The sequence below is a fragment of the Ursus americanus genome, chromosome 16, assembly GCF_024610735.1.
Source record: "Ursus americanus isolate L20-20 chromosome 16, mUrsAme1.1.p, whole genome shotgun sequence".
Taxonomy (NCBI): domain Eukaryota; kingdom Metazoa; phylum Chordata; class Mammalia; order Carnivora; family Ursidae; genus Ursus; species Ursus americanus.
The window spans coordinates 10450160-10463300 of NC_142142.1; the positions used below are offsets into that span (position 1 = coordinate 10450160).

At 56.3% G+C, this 13141-nt stretch overlaps 1 protein-coding gene across 1 annotated transcript in view; it reads left to right on the forward strand.

Annotated features, from left to right (window-relative positions):
* Positions 1-12927, forward strand: part of DGAT2 (diacylglycerol O-acyltransferase 2) — a 31207-nt gene extending 18280 nt beyond the window's left edge. The window contains exons 3-8 of the mRNA XM_045816236.2: positions 2223-2330; positions 2731-2801; positions 8524-8728; positions 9346-9520; positions 9934-10136; positions 11752-12927. Of these exons, the coding sequence (XP_045672192.1) occupies positions 2223-2330; positions 2731-2801; positions 8524-8728; positions 9346-9520; positions 9934-10136; positions 11752-11906 (917 nt within the window). The 3' untranslated portion in view covers positions 11907-12927. The remainder of the gene's footprint in view (positions 1-2222; positions 2331-2730; positions 2802-8523; positions 8729-9345; positions 9521-9933; positions 10137-11751) is intronic.
* The last annotated feature ends 214 nt before the right edge of the window (positions 12928-13141 follow it).

Consider the following 13141-nt stretch of genomic DNA (forward strand, 5'->3'; position numbering starts at 1 on the left):
CAGGAGGGAGTCCGGCGCGTGCTGAGAGAGGGGCTGTGGGCACCTGGGGGCGAGACGGAGCAGGTCCCCTGGGCTGCGAAAGTCCAGACCTGGAGAATGGTCTCTGGACTCACAGTGGGTTCTGTCTTCCTCCATCCAGGCTGCCTTAGCACCAGTGTGAGGACGGTAGGTAGGGATTCCCACCTTCCCAGAGGTCTCAGACTTTGAGGCAGTGGCCTGCGGCTCAGCCCCCTCTGCTCCCTGTACCGCTTGGGAGAGTTGGGGGTCTGATGGCAGCTAGATTTCCAGGCTGCTCGGACCCTCGCCTGAACCGCATGGCCCTTGCCCAGGCCCACCTGGAGAATCCACCTGGCCTCGAAGGAGCTTGGATACCTGTGGCATCTAGGGGGCTGGGATGGCCCTTTTCCCAGGCCTAAGAAAGGCGACCGAAGGCAAACTGCTCAACAGTGTGAGTGACTTTGTAAGTGGCCTTAACTTTGACATAGCCACTCACCAAGCTGCTCCAAGTACTTCGGAGTTCAACGGGGTTTTGCAGGAGGCAAATGCTTCCCTAGAGACTCGTCTTCCCCATCTGTGACGTCACAGTCCTCAGCTGGTCCTGAAAAGCTGGCTGCCTGGTCACTCTCTGTTCACCGTCCCTCCCAAGATAGTTGTACTATTTTTAGCTGCCTTGGGAGAGGTTTAGCTCAGGAGCAGAACAGGACTGCGTTGTGGATGACAAGGGACCACGATTTTCCTGCTCTTGGGCTCAGGGAGAGTCCATCTGGCCCTCCCCCGTCCCTCGGGAAACCAGAGGAGGCTCGGCATAGCAGGAAGGAGAGAGAGCGTGGGCTCCAGAGCCGGGCAGCCCTGGAGCACCCAGCAGTGCCCAGCAGAGGGTGGGCATACAGCAAGGGTGGGCTTCCCTCCCTGAGCAGCGGGGAGGGTGCTGGGTGGAAGTCACGCTTCTACCAACATGAGCACCCGCTGCCCCCAGCCCTGTGCCGAGTGCCACGGGGGCAAAGAAGATGTGCCCCCCTCCCCTAGTGTGGAGAATTCAGAGGTCAGAGATCCATGTGGAAGGGCAGTAGGATACTGGAGAATGGGACTTGGAGAGATCTGGTCTGAGCTGGACCTTGAAGGCTGGGTAAAAATGAGAAGGATAGAGGCCCGATGAGGGCTTCCAGGCGCCAGCCCTGAGGTAAGCCAGCTACGGCTCAGACTTGCCTTCCTTGCTGCACCAGGTATGTCAATGTTAGGGCCAGAAGACCCGGAGAGGGGTGACCGCACCGAAGCCGGCCCCAGGGAGTCTTCTGAGGGCCCTGCTGGGGTTTTTGCGAGGGGGCCTGATGGGCTCTGGGCTTTGGCCTGGGCCTGCCTGCTGCTCTCTTATGTTGGAAGGGGCCGGCCCTCCTTCCGGGGCAGGAAGCCACCTCTGTCGGGTCCCTCCGGTGGCAGTCTGGGCCTTCTCATGTTTGGTGAACTTCTAAAACCTGGTGCAGATTATGGATTCACTGGTCCAACCCTGGCTCTGCCGAGATGCCTGGGTGACTCAGTCGGGTAAAGCATCTGCCTTCTACTCAGGTCATGATCCTAGGGTCCTGAGATCAAGTCCCGCACTGGGCTTCTTGCTTGGCGGGGGGCCTGCTTCTCCCTCTGCCTGCTGTTCCCCCTGCTTGTGCTCTCTCTCTCTCTCCCCATCCCTCCTCTCTGACAAATAAATAAAATAAAATCTTTATGAATCCTGGCTCTGCCACTGTCCTGCTGAATGACCTTGGGCATGTTACCTCCTCCTGGAGCCTCAGTGTTCTCATCTCCAAAATGGGATGAAGTTGCCCTGGCTCACACTCGAGACAGTGGCTCAGGCCTAGTCCTGAGATGCAGAGGCACTCGGTCAGTCCCTCCCTGCACCCAGAGTAACCGGGGTGGGCACCAGGATGGGGAGAACGTGCAAGGAGGGGCCAGAAAGAACAGCTCTAAGGACGGCTTTCCCGGTGCTACTGCCCAGACCACATGGAGCCCACGAGCTCCTCTACGCCGGGAACGCCCGTCAGAATCTAGGAGATGAGGTTCTTGCCCCCGTGAGCCTCAGCCTCCCCAGGCTGTGGCTGCAGGCCTCCTCTGCCCACGGCCCCCGCTGGGCTGAAGCCACCTCACTTGGTGAGCCGTGGCCCAGAGAGGAGACCGAGACCACCCGGGCCGGGGGGCCGGGCCTGATCCGCGGCGCTCTGCTTCCCCGCCAGGAGTGGCCTGCAGCGCCATTCTCATGTACACGTTCTGCACCGACTGCTGGCTCATTGCCGTGCTGTACTTCACCTGGCTGGCGTTTGACTGGAACACGCCCCAGAAAGGTAGGAGCACAACCTCCTTGCCCCACGCCCTCGCCCTTGGGACCCTCCCTCCCACACGAGCTGAAGTTCCTCAGTGTGGGGGCCGCCCCTTTTTACTTAGCACCTGCTATGTGAAAAGTGGGCAGCTAGGCCAGGGCGCGGTTTTGGGTCCAGGGTGTCGAAAGCCCCTCGGAGGGCCCCGTCCTGGTCCTCAGAGGAGCGCACACTCAACCAAGGGTTTGCCTAATGTGAGGGAACAAAGGTGGGAAAGGGCCCAGTGGGAAGAGGGGGAAGATGCTTGGCAGGGTGACCATCCCCTAACTCAGGGTCTCACCCTGGGTCTGTCTTCTCTGCCTTTTGCCCACATGTTACCCGCCCCCACTCCCGCTCCTTCCCAACACTGTATTTTGTTCCCTGGAAGGTGGCAGGAGGTCGCAATGGGTCCGAAACTGGGCTGTGTGGCGCTACTTTCGAGACTACTTTCCCATCCAGGTAAAGACCTGTGGGTGTTAACTTGGGAGGGTGGGGACGGGCGGGAGATCCGAGCGCAAGCTTTAACTCACCCGGCTGCAGTTACCGCCTATGCTGTGTTGAACCACAGGACCCCTTCCGCCAGGAATATCTGTTCCTAGTCTACCCCGATGCATGCAGGATTTGAGGCATTGCAGGATACAGACAGTGTCGTATCAGGTAAAAACAAAAATCAAGGCCTGAGGGAAAGGCTACTCGTAGTTGAGCCATGAGGTCAACAAAGTTGCGGTAGTTGAGCTTCATGGTCAACTCTTAGCTTCCTGGCAGCCAAGGCAAAAAGGGAAACATGATAGTTGTCGGCTTTTATTTTGGGAAAGGAAGAAGCATGCTAGTTTCTTAGGGAAACATGACTTGTTCTAGCATTTGGATCTAAAAGATGCTTCCGGCACTGAGATTCTTAGTGATACAAAGAGCGCGTATAATAGCAGATATTATGGCCATTGCGTGTCTGCCTTTCAGTGAATATTAAAGGCATAACTGAAAATGGCAGCGATTTATCAGGAGAATACTAAGGTCGTTCCAAGTCCATCTGACCTGAACCACGGATACAACCTAAAGCAGTAGGTATGAGGGGCCTTTTTTTCCTTCTGAAACTCTGATAGAACATCACTTCTCCCAGCCAGCTGCAGGTGGCCCATGGGGATCATGACCAGGGAATTAGGGCCCAGGAAACTAGACGTGCCATGAAAGAGGAGTGAGACCCTAGTTCTGAAGTGCTCAGGGAGGCTCCTGGAGGACGTGCTCCGAGAACTCCATCTTAAAGATTAGCACTAAAGAGGCGTGGAAACGGATGAACGCGGAGGCAGCTGAGTTTGAGAAGAAGCCTGAGGTGCGGGAGATGTTGAGGAAGTAGAGTGGAGAAGGAGGATCTCCATTTATTGGGAGCCTTCTAGAAACCAGCACCTTTCCTCAAGGAGTCCCCATTAACCCTCACAGTCCCCTGTGAGGTGGGTATTCATTTTATCCCCCCCTTTTTTTAATAAAGATTTTATTTATTTATTTGACAGGGAGCTAGAGAGAGAGCACAGGTAGGGAGAGCAGCAGGCAGAGGGAGAGGGAGAAGCAGGCTCTCCGCTGAGCAGGGAGCCCCACGTGGGGCTCGATCCCAGAATGCTGGGATCATGACCCGAGCTGAAGGCAGCTGCTTAACTGACTGAGCCCCCCAGCCTCCCCCCCGCCCCCCAGCCCATCGTATCCCTTTTTCACAGAAGAAGAACCTGAAGGTCAGAGAGTCGTAAAGCTGAATGAAGCTAGTAGCAGTTTGAGCTGAAATTCCACTTGCTGCCTTGCCTCAGAATTCTGGACTCTTCCCCCTTCCCCCCACAGCGTGGTGCCTCCCTATGCCGCAGAGCTGTAGGAAATAAGCTCGGGGACTCCAGCTTCCCTCAGGCTTGGAGGAAGAGCCCAGTAGGACCCCAAGAGAGGCACCATCCCTTCCAGCACGTAGTCTCCCCATATGAAGCAAGTTTAGACTCCGCTCGTCTCTGGGTTTACTTCCTGCTGCACCGCCATTGGCTGCTCTGGGACCCCCATGCTGGTCTTCCAAGTACCTGTCTTCTCTGGGGCCAGCCTCCAGGTCCTGACAAGATAAGGGCTTGGTCTCGACTTTTTCTCATCTTTGTCTGGCCCCCTGCCAGTGGTCTACAAGCCAGGCTGGCAAGGCAGAGCCGTCTGGGCCCAGGTGCACGTGGGCAGCGCTGGGGGACTGTGGCTAAGTCTGGCAGGATCATGAAGGCTTTTCCTGCAGGGGAAAGACCTGTCTGGCCAGCTCACTGAGCACCCCAGCACTGGCACACCCTAGCTGCTTGGGGTGACCCAGCAGAAGGCGGTGGGGTCTGAAGAGCCGAGGCAGCATGTGTGAGAGTGAATGTGTGCGTGGTGCAGGGTGGTGTATGGTTGCTGCTGTGAGTCAGTGACTGAGACATCCTGGCGTGCTGCCCAGAGGAGGTGGCCGGCTAACCCTACATTCCTCCACTGCACTCAGCATTGGGAGGAAGCTCGCTCTGCTCGCCACAGCCTGAGCCAGTTTTCCCAGGATCCTTGGGGTCAGGGCTCCCGCTCCTCCCTTTCCCTGACCCCATCTCTCCGGCTGCAAGGAATTCAAGGCTGCTGTGGCCGGAACAGTGCTGTATCATCAGACCTAAGGCTCTCATTCTGGAAGTGAGGAGACTGAGTCCCAGAGATGGGCACGATCTGGTCCAGGCCGCATGGCGAGTCCAGGCCGGCGTTCGTACTAGAATCCAAGCCCCAGGCTCTTTCCCACTGAATTCCTACTGCCTATTTCTCTGGGAGAGACTCGATCCCGGATTTCCTCATTCGATCGAGCCCCACTTCCTGGGTCTCCCTGCCTCTGCTTTGTGATTAGAGACCTGGGTTGAGTTCCTGCTCGGTCACTCTATTCACTGATCAGTGGGTGTTTCTCCCTGTACAGCTCTGGGCTCTGTGCTGGGCACGGGGACACGGAAGAGTCGGCCCCGGTTTCCCTCAGTGGGCTCACCATCCAGCGGATTCTGCTAGACTTTGTCACTTTCTGCCCAAGGGACCACAGGCACACTTTCTCAAGCTCGCTAAGCCTCATTAGCCTTACTTGCAAAATGGAGCTGTTCATATGATAAGAAGGGGTAAATTATGGGTGGGTATGAGGGATTGTGGACTCTTCTCTCTGCTGGGACCCTTACGTCAAGGGTCAGGCCACAGTGATCAGAGCAGCCTGTCCCTCTGGAAGAATCCTCGAATCCAATAGCCCCCTCCACCCAAAACAGGGTGACCTGATGACCACTGGCCAGAGCTGGGACACGCAGGGGCTCTTCCCCGCTGACGTCCACAATTCCGAAAGAACCAAAACAGAACTCTGTGTCGTTTTCGCACCTTTATTCCAAGAAGTCAGCTGGGAATTAGAGCTGCAGGGCACATGTGGGCTGGCCCTCGGAGGCCCCTAGGCACCTGGACCCAAGCCAACCTGGGCCTGAGGCCGGCCGGGGCATGGAGCCTCGGCCTGCGCTCTGCTCTTGCCCACTGGTGATTTTGGCCGAGCCCTTGATCCTCAGGGCCTCACGCTGCTCTTCTGTGCGGGGAGGGTTTGACCTTGGTGACCTGATGTCAGGGCTGACGCTCCGTGGTGTTCTGTGTGGCCCTCCTGGCCCTCCCCCTTCTCCTGGCCTCTTGCCAGTGGTTATGTAACGGTCTCTAGCTGTAACCACCCGCCCACACTTCCGCGCTCCCTTCTTTGTATAGCTCTCTGCCAGCAGAGCAGCTCAGCAAGCCCGGAGAGCATCCCTTCTCCCAGCACAGGAGGGCTTGCGCGTTAGCGGCAGCCGCCAGGACCACCGGCTACCTGGAAGAGGAGGGGCGGCGCCTGGGTCACCTTGCCCTGAGTTACAGGCAGGATCTCTGGAGAGGAGACTGGGAAAGACTCTCTGAGCTTAGAATGGTCTATCTGTCCATCTGCTTCATTTCCCAGATGGTCCTACTAAGGTCCAGAGAAGAGGGACTGTCCTGAGGTCCCAAAGCAAGTCAGTAGCAGGGCTGTGACCTTTGGGAAGTGATGGCTCCTTTCTCTAGGCGTCCGTCTCCACCTTGCAGTCGAAGGAACGGTCTAGATGGGGGCTCTTCCAGCGCATTTCATGCTTTGGGCTCCCAGACCCTGCCTTCAGTTCCGGAGCAGGTTACGAGTGTGCTGCCGGCTGCCTCGTCTCTTACCTAGACACGTCCCTCCCACGTGGAAGCCGGCTCCAGGTTCCAGCTTTATGTGAGCTAGTGTGGGGGGCACCCCTGCTGTTCGGGAGGTGAACTCTCAGAACAGTCTCCTCGCGAAGCTCACGTAAAGCCGGGCCCCCTCTTAGACGCTCCCCCCTGCCCCCTTCCCAATAGTCACGGCTTAGGCTCCTGCTGTTTTCCATTTCTGTAGTGGGCAGCAAAGCCCTGGTTGGGTTTTGAACAGCTCTAATGTGCTTGCCAAAGGCAAAGTAGAGGAAAGAGTAGGAAGGCCGGAGCAGCGGGGGGTGGAATCGGGGTCTGGCTCACACAGGTCCCCACAGTCATAGTGCTGGGAATGGTGCCGGCCACCATCTGCTCCATCCCCCGTGGGCCTCTGTCACCTGAAGGTTCAGATTTCAGTTTCCCAGGGCCAGCCACCAACACCCCCTCCTCCAAATTGAACACCAAGTCCTCTCCCCAGCCAGGGGCTCCCAACTCGGGAGTCATGGAAAACCCAGGCTGTGAACACTCTGCCAGTGGCCCGTGGCTCTGCCACCAGCTGGCACCAGTGCAGGGACGTGGGCACTTTCAGGCACGGGAAGTGGGGGTGTTGTCAGTGGCATCCCTCTAGAGGCAGGGCAGCCCACAGGACCAAAACGTTCATACCCTTGGCCCCGGGAACTGTGATTTCTAGAAGTTTGTCAAACAATCAGATATGTGGACAAAAATAAAGTACTTATGGAAGGATTATTTCTGAAGGACATTTTGGAAGGCTTTTAAAGATCCATCTTTCGGAGTTTGATTATAATTCTATTACACACAGCATAGCTATGGGACAGGATAATCAGCCAGGAAATACATGTGACTCAGGGGTTGTGAAAGGAAAAATAGTTATGATGGGCTTGGTAGAAAATTATGTAAAAATGAGGGGCGCCTGGGTGGCGCAGTCAGTGAAGCGTCTGCCTTCGGCTCAGGTTATGATTCCGGGGTCCTGGGATTCGAGCCTCGTGTCAGGCTCCCTGCTCGGTGAGGAGCCTGCTTCTCCCTCTCCCTTGGCTGCTCCCCCTGCTTATGCTTGCTCTCTCTCTCTCTGTCAAATAAATAAATAAATATTTTTTAAAAAGAAAATTATGTAAAATTGATATTGACCATGTGCCCTTAATTTTGGGGTTTTTAAAGAGCACGTGTATATTTGAGTAGCAAAAGAGCTCGACATGTCAGAGTGGTTTATCAGGATGGAGGTAGGACAGGAGCTTTGGATTATCTTTTTACTTTCCTATATTTTAAAAATATTCCATGATTATTCATTATTTTTCTAATCAGAAAAGAAGTGATGTTTCTGAACAAAATGGTCTTGCTCTCCATTGCTCTCAGCACCCCCCACCCCTACCATGTTCCATATAGTTCTGGCAGGTGCCTCAAAGTCTAGGGCAACTTTGCACCCTCCACCCCACCCTCCCAGCCACCAACCCCAGGACAGCTTTGTTGATAGTACCACAGGTCAGCTGCCTGGCTGGCCCCCTGCCCCTGCTAGGGCTGGCACAGGGCTGTTGCTTCCCTGTCCTCCCTGCAATAGAGCACGAGCTGAGCCTGGCTGCCTGGAAGGAAGTTTCCGTTCAGGCCAGCTGCACTGTCCCTTCTCCGGCCAAACTAAGGGACATGGACTTTACCTTGACCCAAACTGGACACCCCTCTTTCTCTGAGAGTGGCAGGGGCTGGATGAGGAGAACGGGCCCAGGAGGAGGGCAGGCAGGAGGCTGGCAGGGTGTAGATGAGAGGACCTGGTGCGTTTCACTGGAGAAGTAAGGGAATGAGAGGGAAAGTTTCCCACTCCCCTCCCGGGGACTCACAGTCTCAATGGCAGTTGCCACGAGTCTCAGGACAGTTGTGCAGAGTCGCATGGGGGAGGGCGCCCTGGGTCCTTCCCCCATCTCCTGGGCGTGTCCCAGTACCCCTCTGCTGGCATGACCCGAGTTTTTCCCTGCAGCTGGTGAAGACACACAACCTGGTGACCACCAGGAACTACATCTTTGGATACCACCCCCACGGCATCATGGGCCTGGGTGCCTTCTGCAATTTCAGCACAGAGGCCACAGAAGTGAGCAAGAAGTTCCCCGGCATAAGGCCCTACCTGGCCACGCTGGCCGGCAACTTCCGGATGCCAGTGCTGAGGGAGTACTTGATGTCGGGAGGTGAGAGCTCCCCTCGGCCTGCCCCTGCTGGGCTCTGTTGCCCAGGCCTGGCCGCTGAGCGAGGTGGTAGAGGGAACGGAGGCCAACACACTGTGTCCCAGGGGCTGGTCCTGTGCGGAGAGATGGCAGCGTGCCCCAGGCATGGCGGACCAGGTCTGAGCAGGAGAGCTGTCCATATGGTCTTCAGGATTTAGCTTGGATAACATCTTCCCTGAGAAGCCTTCTCCGACCCCTTTTCTGGGCACCTGCAGCCCCTGGGCTGCCCTTTGCACAACCGAGTCACTGTCAATGGCTCTGTCCTTACCCACCTCCTGTGACCCCCTGCCACCCTGATTCACTGGGAACCCCAGCACCTAGCAACAGCCTGGCAGAGTTAGGACCTCAGGGAATGTTTGCCAAATGAACGAGTTCCCTCAACAACCTCATATCGTTATACCCATTTTATAGATAAGCAAGCCGAGGCTCAGAAAAACAAATAGCTTAGGCAGGGCCATATAACTTCCAGAGGCTGGGTTAGGTCTGGAGCCCAAGTCCAGTTCTCTCTGTTTAGGCCTGGCTATACACGGGTAGGGGGGCATTTATGGGCAGCCCTGACTCTCTGTCCTTCTCCATACTAGGCATCTGCCCTGTGAACAGGGACACCATAGACTACTTGCTTTCAAAGAATGGGAGTGGCAATGCCATCATCATCGTAGTGGGGGGCGCAGCCGAGTCCCTGAGCTCCATGCCTGGCAAGAACGCGGTCACCTTGCGTAATCGCAAGGGCTTTGTAAAACTGGCCCTACGCCACGGGTAAGTGCCCACTCCACACACACAGGTGCGCACACACACACACACACACACACACACACACACACACACACCAGTGTACACTGCACACACAGCCCTCTGAAACTTTGGCCCCAACAGAGCAACTCCTTGGCTCCCGGAGGCAAGGCCCCGGCCCCAGGAAAGCCTAGATGACAGTTTGCCATCCTCTGGGAGAGGGGAGGTTGGAGGCCAGAGCTGCAGACCAAGGTCGTCCAAACGTAGTCCGAGTGTCTGAGTGGAGCAGAAATGCAGCCTGTGCTCCCTGGGCCCTTGCAGGCGGCGGAGAGGCCAGGCTTGCGTGGGACTGTGCGGCCTCAGGCGAAAACACATCATGCTGCTGGGAGAGGGAGAGGCCAGCAGTTAGGGTGTGACGGACCCTGGCTTCTCCCTTCCAGAGCTGACCTGGTTCCCACCTACTCCTTCGGGGAGAATGAAGTATACAAGCAGGTGATCTTTGAGGAGGGCTCCTGGGGCCGATGGGTCCAGAAGAAGTTCCAGAAGTACATTGGCTTTGCCCCGTGCATCTTCCATGGCCGAGGCCTCTTCTCCTCCGACACGTGGGGGCTGGTGCCCTACTCCAAGCCCATCACCACCGTTGGTGAGCTCCCCCGCCCGCAGCCGCTGAGCTTGGGGTGCCCCACTGCTGGCTTGTGGCGGAGTTAGGATTCACATCCGGGCTATGCGGTCCTGATGTCCATGCTCTAAACCTTGTGGATGGGGACATGTTTGGGCACTGATAGGAATGGCTAGTGGGGGTGGGGAGTGGGCGGTGGGGAATTAGTTCCATTACTGTGAGCCAAGCAGTGCCAGGTGAGAAAACCAGACTCGGCAGTCTGTGTGTGCAGAGCCCCGGAGTCATTGAGGGAAGGACCAGTCTGTCAGGCAAAGCCCGGGAGGGGGCGTGAGGGGAATGTGCAGGGTGCTCTGGGGGGGGGGGTAATAGTGGACCCCAGGGAAGAGGTGACTCTCATACCTCTAGCTGAATAGGAATCATCTAGCAAAAGAGAGGAGGAGGAGAGATTTGTCAGAAACACGAGCCTGAGTGGACTTCCCACAGCAAAAGTGTGTAGATTGTTGAGGAACAGAAAGAAAAACATCAACACGACTGGAGCATAGGCCTCTGAGAATATAGCAACAAACTGGCTGCGCTTGTCCCTCAGCTGTGTTGTTCTGGGTGTGTGTGTGTGTGTGTGTGTGTGTGTGTGTGTGCGCGTGTGTGGTTCACAAGCCAGAGATAGCACAGAAGTGTGTAGGCCAACAGCCACGGACTTTCGGGGTCAAAGCTCACGTAGATACTTCGAGTTATCAGGGTCAGGTGTTTTGCTTCGTATTTTTACAAAGACTAACTTCCTGCATCTTAGGTCCCAGACCCAGACTCACTCTCTGCTCTCGTCACACGCAAATCCTATACCAGGCCTGCTCGCTCTGAGGCAGCAGGGCCATTTCCAGGTGCAGGTGTGGCTGGCGGGGGACAGGCTCCTGGGGGCAGTGTGAATGAGTTTGCGCTTCACCTTAAGAATGGAGCGCTGCTTGAGGATTGGGGGGAGGAGAGGTTCAGCACTGCCCTTTGAAGTGATTCTTGGGGCTGCTAAAAGGGTCAAAACGGAAGCCCCAAGACCCATGCAGAGGCCTCTCTGGCAGCTGCTGGGGACCGAGGGAATGGCCATGGCGATGGAAGGAAAGGGCGAGAACTGGGGAGAAATTTCCAAAATGTCTTTGCCAGGGCTCGGGATGAGTTGGGTGTGGAGGTGCAGGAAATAAAGCAATGCACGGATGTATGCCTGTTGCGCCCCTCCTTCCTCGCCTGCCGCGTGATGTCCCATTCCTCAGCAGAGCCCTGGGAGGGAGGATCCCGTGGGACAGGTGAGGGGCTGAGGCTCAAGGAGGCAACATGACTTGGCCACAGCGGGGCAAGTGCGAAGCCATTACTTGCTCCCACAGCTCTCAGAAGCTTCCGGTCGAGTGCAGTGGGTGCAGCCGGGGTCGATCCCACCCGCTGCTTAGTGGCCGGGGGCCCTGGGGCCAGTCCCTTCCATGCCCAGGGCCCTCCTCACCTGTCAGGGGGACAGCCTGGGATGGAGCACATTGAGCACGGCTCCTGGCACATGGTTGGCACGAAGCACAGGGCCGCTGCCATCAGCATCATGGCGGACGCTCAGGGAGGGTGGGCCGAGTGCGCTGACTAACCAGAGGCCTCTGCCCCATCCCTGCAGTGGGTGAGCCCATCACCATCCCCAAGCTGGAGCACCCAACCCAGCAGGACATAGACCTGTACCATGCCATGTACATGGAGGCCCTGGTGAAGCTCTTCGACAAGCACAAGACCAAGTTCGGCCTCCCGGAGACCGAGGTTCTGGAGGTGAACTGAGCCCACCATCGGAGGCCAGCTCCTGGGAGGAACCAGCTACAAATCGTTTTCTACCAAGTTCTCGAATGCTTTTTTGTTCTGTAAATTTGGAAGCGTCATGGGTGTCTGTGGGTTATTTAAAAGAAATTATAATAATTTTGTTAAACCATTACAAATGTTAGGTCTTTTTTAAGAAGGAAAAAGTGAATATTCCAAACTCTCTCACTTCCAGTTTGTCCCGCTCTAGGTGGCGGCTAACACATCCGGGCCTTTATGGTTTCTCAACCCACCCTTCCCACTCTTCCTTTCCCAAAATTACAGAGAAAACTCAGCCCCGGTTAACTGGGAAAGAAGGACAGCTGTCAGTGGCTCAGGCCGGTGAGATTATTTGCTTTTTCCCGCCGCAGAATGAGGGGCAGAAGCCACTTGTAATACAAACACCTCCATCCCATACTACCGACCCCACACTTCACAGCAGGACTGGCCCCTCTTACCAAGGGGAAGACTTGGAGGGCACAGGTGTCCCCATCTTGAAGAGTGCTGTGATGAGCATCTGGAATGCTCCAGCTTGAGTCCAGCCTGTCTTTTCAACCCGAGGCCCCCAGAGCAAGCATGGGGGTGGCAATGACCCTGTGTCCAGACGCACCACCTCCGGGATTATTCAGCCACCACGTTCTGGTTGGAGTGACTGGTCCTCCACAGGGTGCTGACCTGGACCCAGAACGATCCGCACTCGGCCTCAGCCCCATACTTCCCCGGGGCCTCGATTTGTTCAACCCATACCCCCAAGTGTGGGGGTGAGGAAAGGGTCCCTCTTCCTGTTCACAGAGGGGCCCGGCCTTCTGAGCAGCAGATTGGTTTCAGGTCAGGAGGCCCCCCAAACCCAAGCCTCACGTATTTGTGCCTTTCTGAGAGGGCAGGGGCCGGGGAAGAAATCCAGCCCCTCCTCTGCATGTTCTGTTTTCTTTTGATGAGATTATTGTACCATGTCAGACTTTTGTATTTTCTAAAATGAATAAATAAAAACGAGAGTCCTCTGTGAGTTATTGCTGGGGCTGCGTCTGCATGTTGCCACTGACACTTGGGGAAACCGTGGCCCCACCTGGGCTGCCAAGCCTTCCCCCTGCCCCTTTGGGCTACACGACCCCGTGTGGTGTATTGGTTATCTAGTGCTGTGAGACAGATTCCTCCAGAAGGCGGTGGTCAAACAACATTGTGTCCACCACACAATCTGAGAGTCAGGAGTTGGGGTGCAG